This window comes from Corvus kubaryi, unplaced genomic scaffold (genome assembly GCF_017639235.1).
Source record: "Corvus kubaryi isolate FWS band 111438036 unplaced genomic scaffold, C.kubaryi_AGA036_p1.0 split3-73, whole genome shotgun sequence".
NCBI classification, from domain to species: domain Eukaryota; kingdom Metazoa; phylum Chordata; class Aves; order Passeriformes; family Corvidae; genus Corvus; species Corvus kubaryi.
Genome location: NW_024582091.1, coordinates 37,248,695 through 37,264,116, shown reverse-complemented (window position 1 = coordinate 37,264,116; position 15,422 = coordinate 37,248,695). Strand labels below are relative to the sequence as shown.

Sequence of the window (15,422 nt, the reverse complement as noted above, 5' to 3'; positions counted from 1 at the left end):
GGCTCAGCAGCTTCCACCCAGTGGTTTGTGCAAAGGGAATACCTTTGGACCCATCCAGAAATGGCAGGATTTGGCAGCTGTGGCTTCATGGGACAGATGCAGGTATAATCTCAGCTGGTGGGGGAATGGAGCTGAGATTAGGGCTTCTGTGTGCTGGGGGATGCTCTGAAGGAGAGGTCATCACAGAAATGTGGGGTCCTCTATAATAAAAGGCATTTTGGCATGGAGATGCTGGAACAATTTAGCCAGATGACTTGTTCTTGACAACCCTCTGTATTTCAGAGTCAGCCCAGAACTGGGAAGCTGTGGACAGTAGCTTTTCAGAGGTAGAAAGGAAACGTTACTACATCAATGTCTGCCATAAAGTGTGGAAGAGAGGAGGAGCTTCCAGCTGTTCAGATGGTGCTGCTATTTGCTCTGTAGGTGAGTCAGGGGTTGTTCATGGTGTTTCTGGAGTTTTTTTGGTTCATTGCTTTTTTTAAGCCTCTGAAGGCTTGTCACTTTCTCTGCAAATGGGGTTGGTTGTCCTGAGTGCCTTCATTTATTCAAGGAAACAGAAGTTAGGAGCATGTTTCTCTTCTGATCTCAAAGATGCTTGAAGAAATAATGCAAGTAGCTTTTTCTAACTAAAGAGCCGTAGGCTTTGTAGCATGGTTTGGCAAGGTAAAATCAATGTTTTCTCGTTAACTAGACAAATGGAAAGTCTTAGAATCTAACAGAAGCTTCACTTCTTTTCAGAGAAGCAAAAGTTCTGTATTTACTGTCTTTACAGATAAGCAAAACAACAGTAAGAATCTTGGAACATTTGTATCTTCTCCTAAAAAGGTTGGAGAAAATATTCAACTTATCTATTCAAATGGAGACAGCTGTGGTTCTAAAGAAAAAATCCAAACAGTACTCACTCTAATATGCAGACCAGGTGAGAACATCCACACCCTGTTCATTGATCCAGTTAAAAACTGAAGGTCATCTAATAAGCCCAGACATGAGTGCTAAATATTAGCATGTGATTTTGTCTTTTATCTCTTTCTATGAAAAAGCTTGAAGCATCGTGGTTTGTTTGAATGATGGCAATGTAATTGTAGGTATTTAGTTCTGTTTACCTGTTATTCAAGTACTCTTTAAAAACCCTTGAGTAGGTCTCTTGAAATAAGATTCTTCCAAACATGACTGAAGTATGTTTAAGTGTTTAAAACTCCACAAATATCTGGAAGCTATACGAAGCACTTTCTTTCCCTAGATTGTCTTGATGGGAGTCGTTCTCAACTGAGATCAGATACTTTAGCCTTCTTTTCCAATAAGTATGGTTTGTACCTAAACTGCTGGCAGTTTATGAAAAGCAGAAACATTTGCAGAAGTTAATATTGTTCATGTTGATTACAATAGTCTGATAGTTAACTATCTCTCAGGGAAATAGAAAACCTGTGTTCTTCTACCTCAGCCTTAAGAAGTTGAAACTTCCAAGTGTGCTGGCTTTTAGGATCAGATTATGCATTATTTCCTAATACAGCTATTGCTTTGTTATAAACACACCAATTTAGTGTGTCAAAGTAGACATTTTTTCAAATATTGTGATAGTTCTCAGGAGCAGATTGAGCCCTCCACCTTTACTTCTGGGCTAAAATTTTATTTTGGGGAGGAGGATGCAAAGACTTAAAGTACCTCTTCTTTGAAAATGGAATCAAAATTATTTTTCATTAACAGTTATCTTGGTCTGCTTTTCTGGGGAAATTAATGTTCTTAGGTAGATTCCTAGTTCCTGTTGGCAGCCTGGCTGTCTGTATGCATAACACATTGCTCTTGTGATACCAGGTGATCTAGAAAGTGCTCCAATCTTGATGGCTGAGCGTGAGTGTTCATATGCATTTGACTGGTATACTGCTGCTGCCTGTGTCCTGTCTAAAAGTGAAGGAGATGACTGTCAAGTCTCTGATCCTCAGGCAGGTATGTATTTCTGTTCAGCAAGTTGAAAGGTCATTAGGGATAGAACTTGTGCCACAACAAGTAAGTCCTTTTGATGCTCAAGAGTAAAGTGAGTTCAGCCTAATGCTAGAAGCACCCACAGTTTTAAGTACGTGCATATGGAAGATCAGAACAGCATGAGCTTAATACTCCGCTAGTGAATGTAGGAAAATAGATGAAATGCACATTTTACTGAAGTAAATCTCTCTCTATAAGAAATCATGCTTTTAGTTTGTCCATTTTGTTTCTGGAACAGTAATTACATAGAAGGAGACTTACTCAGGGGGAGGTGAACTAGCCATGTGACTGACTGAATCAAAACCTGTGAGAGACATTGGAACAAAATCGAACTGATAAAGTTTATTCCTTCCTGATTAGGCTTCTCTTTTGATTTATCACCTCTGGCCAAGGCAAAAAGTTCCTATAAGGTTGACACGGTGGAGTACTTGTTTTACATAAGCGTCTGTGGCAGCCTGCCTGATGACCTGTGTCACACAAAGTCAGCAGCTTGCCAAGTAACGAAAAGGTGAGTAACTAATTCTGTTGTCTCTAAGAGATCTCTCGTTGCGTGATGTGTTGTTGTCTGTGTGCAACAATGAACAATTTGCATGTAAAGTAATTACTGGGCTACCTGTAGTAGACTCAGGTAATTTGCATATAATTTGCAGTAATTACACTGCTAGCTGTTTCAAGCCAAATGCACATACATGTAATCTTACTTACAGCTAACTTGTGGGATGGGATGTGCCCATTGCTCTCCCTTTTGTTATCCAAAGGCACTGTAAACTCTAGATTAACTACTGCAGCTGTATTAAGGCAACCTACAATCCAGAGATTGGGAGTCAGCTGTATTCCAGGAGCTGGCCTAAAGAATGTGAGCTTGCTGCCCTTGGGATGAGCAGTGGCTGCCTTAGGCAGAGGTGAAGCCCAGAGTTTAGGTGTTGCACCATATGGGCTCAGGTTGTGCCAGTGGAGGTTTAGATTAGATACTAGGAAAAATTTCTTCATGGGAAGGGTTGTCAAGCATTGCAACAGGCTGCCCAAGGAAGTGGTGGAATTGCCATCCCTGGAAATGTTCAAAAAATGTGTGGATATGGACTTGGGGACATGGTTTAGTGGTAAAGATTTGGTGGTGGTGCTAAGTTGATGGTGATTGGACTTGATGATTTGGGAGGTCTTTTCCAACCTTAACAATTTTATGATCTCCATTACTAAATGTGCTGCGCAGGCATGGTCCCGGTGTGTACTGCTACTCCGACAGCATCATTGCTTTTGCTTCCTACAAACTATGTCTGAGGTAGTATCTCTGCATTTCAGGTTGCAGGTCAGAGATGGGGTACAGGGCAAACACTTGCAGCTGTATATTAGCTGGCTCTATCTGAGTTACTTCCAGCCAAGGAGAGTTCACTGCAGACCCTTAAAATGTTCTTCAGGGGAAAATGGTCAAGCTAGGTCTGATAGAGTCAGTGTTAAGTCAGAGTGAAGAAACACTCCTGAACCAAAGCTGATACCTAGCAAAGAGCTGTTGTGCAGTGCTAGGTCTTCACTGCCCATATATAATTGGATGAGGCCAGTTTGACCCCAAGTTGAGGGTGTCTGCAGTTGAGGGTGTCTGCAGTTTGACTTCTGCCTTGGAGAATGAGAACTTGATGGTATTGTCACTCTTTTAGAGAAGGGAGTTTTAAAGTTTTCTAGATATCTAAGCAATATGTAACTTCCTTTCCTTTTTCTGTTCATGTTTTAAGTTTCCTTTTGGCAGCATTCTTTTTATCCCAGCTCACAGAGGTCTAATCAACCTTATTTTATTATATCTTGCTGTGGTGTCTTGTATAAACTTACTTGTGTGGTTACTATTTGTAAGACTTCTCTTAGAGACAATTAATTTTGCATTCTGTTCACTCTCAAAACTCACTTCTTCTTTTCTAGTAAGGATCAGTCTTGGAGTCTTGGACTGCCCAGTTCCAAACTTTCATATTATGATGGCCTGATTCAGTTGACCTACAAAAATGGTACAGCATACAACAATGAGAATAAAATACAGCGATCTACCCTTATAACTTTCCTGTGTGACCGTGATGCTGGAATAGGTCAGCCTGAATATCAGGTAAGAAGTTCTGTATGAAGAAAGCAAGGGTCTCCATCCTAAAATACTGACAAGAATAACCACTAGGTCAGTACAAGCAGAGTGTTATGTGTGGAAATATCCAGTACCTATAAAGCAGACTAAAAGAAATAGTTATTTCTCTTGGTCTATTTAACTCTTGTTGTAGCCATAAAGCTTACCTTGGCCAGTGAACACTAAGCTGTTTACCTGGATTCAGATTCTTACCTCACTCTCCTCTAGTCCCTGGGCCGTGTAATTATTAGTGCTTTTGATTGTCTTTTATTTCTAGCTGGGAAAAAGCCAAACTGGCTGAGAAGTAACAAACGGTAGGACTGTGTGTCCTGTAACATAGCAGAGAGCAGTTTAACAGAACCAGAGCAGATTTTTTTGGCAAGAGCATTTTTGATGACACAGGGAATGACAAGATCTATAACAGAACAGACCAACACAAATCAGTCTGAGAAAGTATATCCCAAAACCAAGGGGAGATGGCAAGCTTGACATATAATGGAGTAGCTATGAGTCGCAAAGTCATCTGTGTGGAAACCCTCTCTGACCTATTCTGCTCATTTGTAGAAAGAAGATAGCTATACCTACAACTTCAGGTGGTACACTGAACATGCTTGTCCAGAAATTCCACTGGAATGTGTTGTGACTGATCGCAACACCATGGACCAGTATGACTTGTCAAGGTAGGAAAGTGACACATGCAGTGTAACTTAGCTATTCTAGTTTGGTGTTCTGGCTGATAGTTCTGGCTGAAGTTGGTTTCCTGTGTAGACAGCACCAGAAGCTTCACCTGTTGTAACAGTCTTGACTGCAAGTGTGTTGAAATCCCTCTAGTATGTTGAATTGCCTCCTAGGATGTAAACTGACTTTTTGGGATGGTTTTGCTTATAAAAACTTACTACCTTGTCAACTGTGCTCTGTGTCCCAGGAGTATTCTTTCTTAATTGTAGCACTTAAAAATGAGGGGGAAAAGTTACTCTGGAATGCCTTCAGGTTGCTCTGTTTCTTGAGATTGAGAAGGGTAGAGAGAATCTATGAGGAATGTGTGTTCTTAGAGTAGAACTTCTCTTTCTGCTCAGATTAGCAAAATCTGAGAAAAGAGGTGAAAACTGGTATGCCATGGATAATTCAAGACCAAGTGAGCGCAAGAAGTACTACATAAATGTCTGTCGACCCCTGATTGCTGTCCCAGGATGTGACCGGCGAGCATCTGTCTGTCAGATGGAATACAGGCTTGTTTCTGTGAGTACCCTTTACATCCCAGCTCAGAGCTGGTTTGCCACAAGTGAGATTGAAACAGACACAAGTGAGATTAAGACACCCTTGTGAATTCTGACTCCATGTGCAAAGGAATAGTCTGTGTACCCATACCGTTGCATATCCATAGCAGAATGATAGACCTCCTGTTCACCTCTTCAGAGACCAAAGCTTTAATTTTTACAAGTGTACCAATGTCATGTTTGACAGTCATGATTTTTTGCCCTGTGTTTCAAAGACAGACAGACTGCATCTCTTCTGTATGAGTTGCTGGAGTCTCAGAGACTGCTAGGAATACACATTTCTTTAGGAACAGGCTGTCATCCTGGATATTTTGTCCTGCCTCTAGCGTGTTTTAGAATCAGCTGTGGAAAAAATTTGTTTTAAGATTCTTTGTTGCCCCCCCCCATCCTGGTTGTGGAGGTTGTCTGTTACATATGTGAAACAGAATGGGAGAGAAATGTAGAGATATCTCTATACCTTTGTTACCTTCAAAACTCTCAAGATACCTACTACAATACTCTTGTATACAGGTTATTTTCTTTTTGGTTGTATCTATTTTTTTAAATGTTGCTGACATGCTTTTCTTTATTTCTAGGCTTCTTATTCTGAAGTCACTTCTATTAGTAATCTTGGTGTTGCCAGCAAAGAACTAGTAATTGAAAGACCTGGACATGTTTCTCTAACCTATGCAAACGGCTCTGTGTGCATCAATGCTGATGGAAAGACAACTACTTATACCACCACCATCCACTTTGTCTGTTCCAGGGGCACTCTTGTAAGGACAAATGATCTTCCAGTTGTTATTTCATCATAGTAGGTTTTTCATGAAACCACATGAAGACGTGTAGTGTATAGCAGATTTGTGACAAGGCAGACTTCTTGAGGTGTTAAAACAGAGATATAAAAACAAAGCTGATTTAGATGATAGAGAAGCACATGTCTCAGTATTTTACATAAATAAGAACTAGATAAAAACTAACAGCTTTGATGGACAATACTATTTCAGACTGGTCCAATTAGCATGAAAAATACATGAGGACTTAAAACTGCAAACATTATGGACCCTCTTAAGAGGAAGAATATTGTAAAGTGTATCTTCAGGCTTAGGTTCTGCATCCTCCTTAGATTATTAGTTCTAGAATTCTTAAATCTGTAGAGTTTTCAGTGATAGAACTCCACATATTGAAGTTTAGACTGAGGGGATTGTTAGACTTAAGCTTGCTTGGTTTTGTGAATCTGCAGGTCTTACTCTCATCACCCACATGTTCTTTAGCCTAAGAGGTGTGGTGAAAAATCTGTGACATGGAGCAGTTATGAACTGCAGACATGAACTGCTTTGCTTTTGTCTGAAAACTGACATGAAGTGTATATAATTAATATTCCTGTTATCTTGGTACCTCACCTAACAGGCTTATGTTGCTTTACTTTTGCTTTTTTTTTTTTTTTTTAATTATGGACTATGTATTATACCCCAAAACTCTTCAAAGCTTAGACTGAGACAAGATCTAGTTACACATGTCTAGATTAAATATCGAATTTAATCTGGGTATTTGGATGTCAGATTCAGTTCTTGGCTAATGCTTGGTGACATGGTAAGTGTTTAACTAGACAAAATTTTCGATGATGACCTTCAAGGTTAATCGGGGAGAGGGAATTTGGGTGAGAATTGTATGCCTTTGTAGTGAAATCTTTTAGAAGAACCTGACAGTTTCTTGCAAGGTGGAATCTCAAACATGAGAAAGTGATAGCTATTACACTTATTCTGGTCTTCCTCTGCAATCTGTTTCCAGAGTAGCAGCCCACGGTTTATAGCTATTCTGGATTGTGTGGCCACTTTCTTATGGGAAACTGAGGCTGCTTGCCCAATCAAGGAAACAAAAGATGATTCTCAGGTGAGAAAGGAGAATGTAAATTGTATTTGTAGTCCCAATGTACTATTTTTTTTTTCTAGCACTCTTGGTTGCTGTGTTTAAATGGCTCTTGAAGATAACTAACTAAAGTGAAATCTTAAGTTGATCATGATGGAGTCATGTGATATCTTATTGCTTTATTTTTGAAGTGTTTCTGAAATGTCTAATTTCTGACCAGGTGATTTCTCTTGAGAACAGTTTACTTGCTCTTGTAATTGGATGTTTCATTCCCTTGCTACGTTGCTTGTAAAACTGAGTTTATATGTAAGGATATGTATTGTCCTTGTTTTGTGCAGATCATCAAATGAGACTTTTCTTTTTTCACACTAAACCCTCAGATTAGCTCGGTTGGAGCACGGTGCTAATAACACCAAGGTTGAGGGTTTGATCCCTGTTCGATCCCCATACGAGCCATACATTAAAGAGTTGGACTTAGTGATCCTTGAGGGTCCCTTCCAGTGCAAAATATTCTGTGAAATCTACTCAGTTGCTTCTACTTTACAGGTCTCAACACATAAGTGTGAAGACAGCCCTCAGTTAAAATTTCCTTGCTCTTACTAATAAATGATGGATGCCATCTGTTAAATTCCACTTTGATATGTTGGTGTGGCTGATGTCAGTGAACAAAAATAATTGAATAAATGTACAAAAGAATTGAATGAAGCTACTGCCAGAGCTGTATTCTGGTGTTCTGGTATGCAGGCTAGGAATATGTCTAAATCACTACTTTGGTTCTTGAAACAAGTTAGAGGTAAAACCTAAACAGAAGAAATGCAGAAGGAGAAAGTAATTCTGTTGTAATTTTTTTTTCCAGTCCTGCTCTGTGCGAGATCCAAACACTGGCTTTCTGTTCAACCTGCAGCCATTGGCTTCTGATGAGGGCTATTCGGCTACTGGTAATGGGAAGAATTTCTCGGTAAGGATTTCGACTGTGCAGTCTGTTGTTTATGAGCGCTGTTGTTGCATTTTTTTGTCTTGCTTAATGATCTAGTGGAGCTTTCACTCAGTCCTCTTAGGAAATATGAGTTGGCAGGAAAGCACTGTGATTGAGAGAAGGAATGAAAGATAACTTCATTCATCTGAGATGGTCTTAAAAGCGTTAAACTTCTGGTTCTTGGTGAACATAAGGTTGCCACACTTTTGAGGCTACCTTTCTGAGATGATTTTCCCCTTATGGACTCTGTTGTGTACTACCAATTTACCTGCTGATTCTGAAGAAATCGACAGGGAAAGCCTAGAAAGGGATTAATCTGTCCATATCAGTGTTTTTAATGTAATCTGCATGTGTCAGTAGTCCTAGGCTGTCACAGATAAAACTGTAGTGGTATCTTAGGCCAAGAATGAACTTGCTGAACCACACCCTGTACTTCTAGTGGGGAGAATTTGTGGACCCTGTAATCTGAAGATTGAGGATACTGTTACTGTATTATAGTTGAAATGTCTGTCGTTTCCAGACTGTAAGACAACCGTGTTGTTTGAAATAGTTCTTGGCAAGGGAGTTTTACTGATGTAGAAATGGCTACGTGGACCTTGTTTTTCTGATGCAGTTAATATTCTGTATATCTACATGTTTTCAAACCTTCTAGCTAAACATTTGTGGACACTTGCCATATTGTGGTAAAATCAATGGCAAAACAGCTGCTGGGTGTGAAAGAGAAAATCTGACACCTGTGAGGCGGGTGGAATTGGACAAAACCCTCTCTCTATCCAGTGAAGGGTTTCTCACTCTTACCTACAGAGGTCCTCTTCATGTGGAATCAGGTGAGTTCCGGAAATACGCAGTGGAAATGGATGCTTGTATTGTAAAAACTTAGTGTGACTGGTCTTCATTCTTTCTTTTGTTCATGTACTGAAGTCTGTTTGGCTTGGTATTAATTACTTAAACAAACTGGCTCATATGGAAATTTCAGGAAGAAAAAAAGCTACACAGAATGGTAAAGGCTCAGTTTTCAGTAATACATGTGCATTTCAAAACTCTAGGAAAGTGACTCAATACAGTATAGGGCTTTTTCCTTAGCAGATGAAAAATAGTGGTCCTTGCATAGAGAAATGGATAGTCAAATAAAATTAACTCTGGCTCTTTTTCTAAGTGAAGTAATAGCTTTTATCTTCAGTTTCATGGATAGTGCTCTCTAAAGTTGTTTCATATCTGAAAGGTCAGTTTTCAGTAAGCTTATACTCTCCTGTATGGAATTTTTTGAATTAGTGCTCTAATACTTCATGTACACCTACTTGATTAATTTAAGTCTCTTTTGCAGATAAAATGAATGAAAAATGTGTATCTAGTTTTTTGATATTACATGTTCTCCAATTATACTGAAACTGAGCTTCATAGAAAGGAATATGACATTTTAGCAATAAAAGACTTTGGGAAAACTGGGTTTTGAATTCAGGACCCTCAGATGCTTCTGTGTGCTTGTCCTCTGTACAAATTGCTGGGGTGATATCTCTTATTTTCTCAGTTGTGACATTTTTGTACATAATATGTAGCAATGATTGAGCTCTTACGTATTTTGCTTTGAGAGGTTCTACAGTTTTTATAACACTACTAAGCATTTTGATGACACATAATACTCCCTTACATAATTCTGTCACTTCTTGAGAACTAAACAGAGCTTAAAATATAGTGCTTTGATAGGATCAGTATTATTTCTTCTGTAGTCATTACACTGAACTTCTTACAAACAAACAAAACCCCCAAACCCAGAACTTCGTGTGATGTAATTTAAAAGCAGTAATTTAAAGCTTTTGTGTTTCTTCATATATGTCAAAGAACATAGGGAACACAGGTCAGTGAAGGTAATTATGTTCTTGAAATGTGTCAAGGCATTTTGGTCTCTTATTTGTAGAGGTAGTTGGGGCTCCTAGGCAATTTTTCATAGCTTTCTAAAGAATGTTTGCATATTTATAGCTAAGACCCATAAGGAGTAAGGTAGTGTTATCCTTGAAGCAGCTAGTAATAAGAAACTGTTAGAAAATTGTGATGTCATGTATTAGTTCGAACTTAAATTCAGATGTTCCGAACAGAACTATCAGCAGATAAATGTTTGTTTTACAGGAACATCAGACATGTTCAGAGTGACTTTCATTTGTAATGATTCATATCCTGGAGAGCTTAAGTTTGTGCGTGAGGAGATAAACACAGTGCTGGATGTCCATGATACTTTTTTTGAGTTTCACACAGCTCTTGCTTGTGCTCCTGCTCCTGTAGATTGTCAGGTTACAGGTAAGTACCTGGAATTTGAGTGGGCTCTGTCCTGTGTTGGAAGGACTAACTGAACAGCAAACTTCTGGTCAGTGGAGGGCTTTAAGAATACCTATTGTGAAGACATTTGTAAGACTTAAAATCTTTATAGAAGTTGTAGGGTAGGAGAGGAGGCAAATTGAAGCAGGTTTAACTTACACAAACAGGGAAAGAAGCTAATTTAAAATGTTGTGGTATACACAAGAAAGCTGATAATTACTTTGAAAACTAAATAATCCTTATTGTGACTGATGCTGCTTCAGCCCAACTCTGAAGCAAATGAGTTAATTTAGTATTGACATCTGTAAAAATGCACCTGTGAATTGTGGAGAAGTTACATTTGGGAAGTAACTGTCAGGGGAAGTATGATCTGCATTTGGCATAGTGATGTTCTGGTGGCAACAGTACATTCTCATAATATGTATCTAATGGGATTCTGAAAATTATTTTGAATTGTATGCTTGTCAGTGAAACCGGTATCATTTCAAACCCAGTTCTGCTGTAAGTTCTCTCAGTTTACTGTATTTCTTCCAGATGCTGCTGGCAATGAGTATGACTTAAGTGACTTGAGCAAAGTGGGTGAGCCATGGGTTGCTATAGACACTTCAAAGGAAGCAAAAAAGCGAACGTTTTTCTTGAATGTCTGCAAGCCCTTGCCCTATGTGACTGGATGTCCTGGTAAGCCAAGTGGCAAGCACTTCTTGACTTGTGGCTTCTGATGCAAGACGTTATAGTCAAAATGATGTTCCTGCGTATTTTAGTAGGGTTTATTGACTCTGTCTATTTAATCATGGAAATAGCTTAGACCTGGGTGACATGTGTCAGGAGTATTAATAAACTTTTGCAAACTGAGAGCAGTCTTAATGCTTATCAGGATTCTCGCATTGAGATGTATGTGAGTGCATTTGGGAAAATTGCATGGAGGGCAGTATTGCTGGGTTCTGTGATTTTATTATTATTTTTTAAAGAAGATAGGAAAGTGTCATAGTTTAACCCCAGCCAGCAATCAAGCCCCATGCAGCTGCTTGCTCACTTCCTCACTCGTAGGATCGGGGAGAAAATCAGAAAGGGTGAAAGTGAGCAGTTTCAGGTGAAGACAGTTTAATGGGCAAAACATAAGCTGTGTGTACAAGCAAAGCAAAACAAGGCATTAATTCCCTGCTTCCCATGGGCAGGCAGGTGTTCAGCCATGTCCAGGAGGACAGGGCTGCATCATGTGTAACAGTCACTTGGGAAGACAAACACCATTATTCCAAATGGTCCCCCCTTCCTTTTTCTTCCCCCCACTCTATATACTAAACATGATATCATATGGTCTGGAATATCCCTTTGGTCAGTTTGGGTCACCTGTCCTGTCTATGTCTCCTCCCAGCCTCCTGTGCACCCCCACCCCCTTGCCAGTGTGGCAGTATGAAAGCAGAAAAGGCCTTGGCTCTGTGTAAGCCCTGCTCAGCAGTAAGAAAAACATCTCTGTTATCAGCACTGTGTTCAGCACAAATCCAAAACACAGCCCCATACTCACCACTGTGAAGAAAATTAACTCTACCCAGCTGAAACTAGTACAGAAAGTCAAGTTTTGTTGAAGTCTCCTAACTGAATGAGGCCAGAATGAGAAGCTTATACCCTGTCTTACTGCATTTCTAGCCAGTTCAATGTATTTAACACTACTGTAGTCTTTTACAAGTCTGTGGAACCAGATAAATCAGTGGAGTTTGAAAGATTTCAGTGTTTGCAGGACAGTAACTTGTTCTATTCCTCAAAGGCTTTAGGTACACAATGTCTCGATCTGTATTTATGAATATGTGTGTGTTGTGTTCTGCTTCAGGAGTTTGAGACAGTTTACTTCAAAGCTCTCTTAAGCTACCCTGTTATATTATTTTACAATAAATTTAACTCTGGTTGTCAAAGCTTTGAGCTAAAATCCAGTTCTTTTCCTGTAGGTGGTGCCATAGGATCTTGTGTGAAATACGCCGATAAAAGCAAGAACCTTGGAGTCATTCAGATAAACCCCCAGGCTGCTACCGATGGGTCATTAAGCATTATCTACTTGAATGGTGACACATGCAAAGAGAATCAGCATTACTCTACACGTATAATCTTCCAGTGTGATCAAACAACGGTAATTTTCTGTTCTACTTGTTGTTAATGAGAATTTTAGTGCTGGTAACAGAATAGACCGTGCTTGCTCCTCTTAAAATGGAGAGACTGGTTCTAAAAAGTAAAAACTTACATACCAAGTTTTTCCTTGTCTCTTCTTAATAAAGCTCTGTCTGCCTTACTGAACCTGTAGAACACAACAGTGAACTATCAGAATCCTGTGAGCCACCAAAAGCAGCTCTTTGCTGAACATGAGTACTGGAATTTGATAGTGGAGATCTTAGACTGTGAAACTGCAGTAAAAAAAAAAGCCATGCATGTATGTTTTGAGACTTGCAGTGTAAGTAAGGCTTACTTGTAGTAAGCCTCCTTCATATGGCTCTTTTCTGCAGGGATCACCAGTGTTGGAGCAAGAGACTGACTGTGAATTTGTCTTTGTTTGGAGGACCTTGGCAGCATGTCCTGTTCACAAAGCAGAAGGTAAGTGTAGTTAGTTGAGCTTTAAATTCTCAATCAAACTGTACAAGTAGTAAATACTTAGGAAGCTATGTTGGTTTCTTGCCCTGTGAATCTTTCTGTAAAAAGTGTTGGCTTGTGGAGGGATGCCTGTTCTGAGCTTTAAACTAACTACAAATCCTATCTAACGATGACAGGCAAATGTACTTGCCTATCTAGGGAAAGAAGGTAGTATAATAATGCTGGTTTAAGAAAGCATTGTACTACCTTATTAAATCACAGACAGACTTGCTAGTAAATATTAAAGCATCAGGTTTCATGAGAACAGAGTTGATTCTATGCCTGGCAAGTCATTCCCTTGTCCCTCACTGTAGACTGGAAGCAAGGCTTTAAACTTGGCCCTTGTTAAACAATGGGGGAGAGACCAGTGAGAGTGTCTCGGTTTGCATTTGACTCCAGGATGTACAACAAGGAATCACAAGTTCTAGTTCTGGTACTTGATTATCATCTCTTAGATGGAAGGTTAAGTGTGTAGGCATCTTCTTTGCCTTTGCAGGCTTTTTTTTGCAGCTTGTAGATAATTCCTTATAAAACATCTGGACTTCCTGTAAAGGATCTATCGCAACAGTCCTAGACATTATTGAAACTGCCAGTGATCTCACGTGGCATGAGGAATGTTCACAAACTACTGCTCTGTAGCACATAATTACTGTGCAGGACACTGGTGACTGAATTGTGGTTTTGAAGGGAGGGAAACTGATGTCTTTAGCTTGTTACCAACTTGTATGATTGAGAAGAGCATAATGTTCATGTGATACAATCTGATGATTTTTTTTAAAAAGCTGCAGAATATTTAGTAAAGAGTCACTTTAAAACTGAGGAGTTGATCAACAGCAAAGTCACTGACATATATCAGCTAACGAGACTCATGAAACAAGAATTTTCCTAAATCTTCTTTTATATACATCTTTGTAAATTTGTTAGCTGGAGTAAATATTTCCTATGACCGATTATTTTCTTAAATCAGCAAACTTCAGAGCTGTTAAAAGAAGATACAAGACTGACATCTCAGACACCTTTTGCTTTGATTTTGTGACCTTGCTGTTCTTTCTAGATAATTAAGCAAGTTCTGGACTTAGTGTCTCTGATTCTGTACTTAACCTTCAGCACAGCTGAAGGAAGCACTTGAGACCACTCTGAGGTAGTTTTTGAATTACAGTGTGACTTCTGCATCTTGCTTTAGTGACAGTTATAAAAGAAATGTGCCATTTATACATAGTCACATAGTTCTAGATATTGGTGACTTCATGAAATGAGTTCCTTAGCTGAACTAAGATGGTTCTTCAGTGTTAAGGCACTAAAGTAGCTACTCATTTTTGTGGCCTTATTTGTCTTAGTAAGCCTTAATTATCCCCGCTGTATTTGGCAAGGCTAGTAGATCTAAGTTGTATTTTAAATTCTTAACTTCTCTTTAAAGGAAAGGATTGCCAGGTGAAAGATCCAAGGTATGGTCACGTTTTTAACCTGAAGCCACTTTCCAATGATGACATAAAAGTGAGCACAGATGAGTATGACTACTACTTCAGAGTTTGTGGAGAAATAACACAACCTTGCGGCGTGGAGGGTCACAGTGTTGCACAGGGTCACAGTGTTGCATCCTGTCAAGTAAAGAAGATGGACAGTACTTTCAGAAAAGTAGCAGGTACTGCACTTACTGAAACAAACCTAGGGAACGGGAAGATTAGCCAGGGTGTAATAGAAGAAGGGTTCTTGCTAATCTTGTACATCTAATGAGCTAAAGCACCTCGCTGCTTCTGCTCAATGTGCAGATAAAATGTCATACATGTAGTTACCTTGACACTCAGTTACAAATGAGCTGAACCTTACTGTACTGGAGTAGTCACTCAATAACTAGATTGCAAGTTTTAGAGGAAGATTGAAGTCTGTCTATCAGTTCTTTAATTGTGCATGTTATTGCTGTTTGTGTGACCCTGTTGTCAGAGGCATTACTGCAGTTGTGTGTTTACTGTAGCTGTTGACTTTTCTCAACTCTTTGCTTCTAGGCTTACGTACAGACAAACTGACTTTCAAAAATGGTTTAATAATGATTAATTACACCAGTGGAGAAAAATGTCATAAAATATATGAAAGATCAACTGCCATATTATTCTATTGTGACAAGACTACATCTGAGGTTAGTTTCAAAACATGCTTCCTGTACATACTGTCTTCCAGGGTTGCCCTCTTTTTTTAAAGTATGGAAGGGTAGGGTGAAGAACATGAACATGCCTGATCATTTACAGGTTAGACAGGCGATTCAATGGTCCTGGTAGGGGACAAAAAAAAGAAGAATGTTTTGAATTTCCTATTTATGGATGGT

The 15,422-nt window shown here is 39.3% G+C and overlaps 1 protein-coding gene across 3 annotated transcripts in view; it reads left to right on the top strand.

The window, feature by feature from the left end:
• IGF2R (insulin like growth factor 2 receptor) overlaps positions 1 to 15,422 on the top strand; it is a 57,775-nt gene that overhangs the window by 22,958 nt on the left and 19,395 nt on the right. For all 3 annotated transcript variants that reach the window (XM_042017082.1, XM_042017081.1, XM_042017083.1), the window contains 17 exons: positions 283 to 423; positions 773 to 919; positions 1,813 to 1,944; positions 2,341 to 2,488; positions 3,889 to 4,066; positions 4,643 to 4,758; positions 5,155 to 5,317; positions 5,931 to 6,110; positions 7,126 to 7,227; positions 8,060 to 8,161; positions 8,832 to 9,006; positions 10,304 to 10,471; positions 11,024 to 11,167; positions 12,430 to 12,608; positions 12,979 to 13,066; positions 14,520 to 14,744; positions 15,106 to 15,236. In XM_042017082.1, the coding sequence (XP_041873016.1) occupies positions 283 to 423; positions 773 to 919; positions 1,813 to 1,944; positions 2,341 to 2,488; positions 3,889 to 4,066; positions 4,643 to 4,758; positions 5,155 to 5,317; positions 5,931 to 6,110; positions 7,126 to 7,227; positions 8,060 to 8,161; positions 8,832 to 9,006; positions 10,304 to 10,471; positions 11,024 to 11,167; positions 12,430 to 12,608; positions 12,979 to 13,066; positions 14,520 to 14,744; positions 15,106 to 15,236 (2,519 nt within the window). The remainder of the gene's footprint in view (positions 1 to 282; positions 424 to 772; positions 920 to 1,812; positions 1,945 to 2,340; positions 2,489 to 3,888; positions 4,067 to 4,642; positions 4,759 to 5,154; positions 5,318 to 5,930; positions 6,111 to 7,125; positions 7,228 to 8,059; positions 8,162 to 8,831; positions 9,007 to 10,303; positions 10,472 to 11,023; positions 11,168 to 12,429; positions 12,609 to 12,978; positions 13,067 to 14,519; positions 14,745 to 15,105; positions 15,237 to 15,422) is intronic.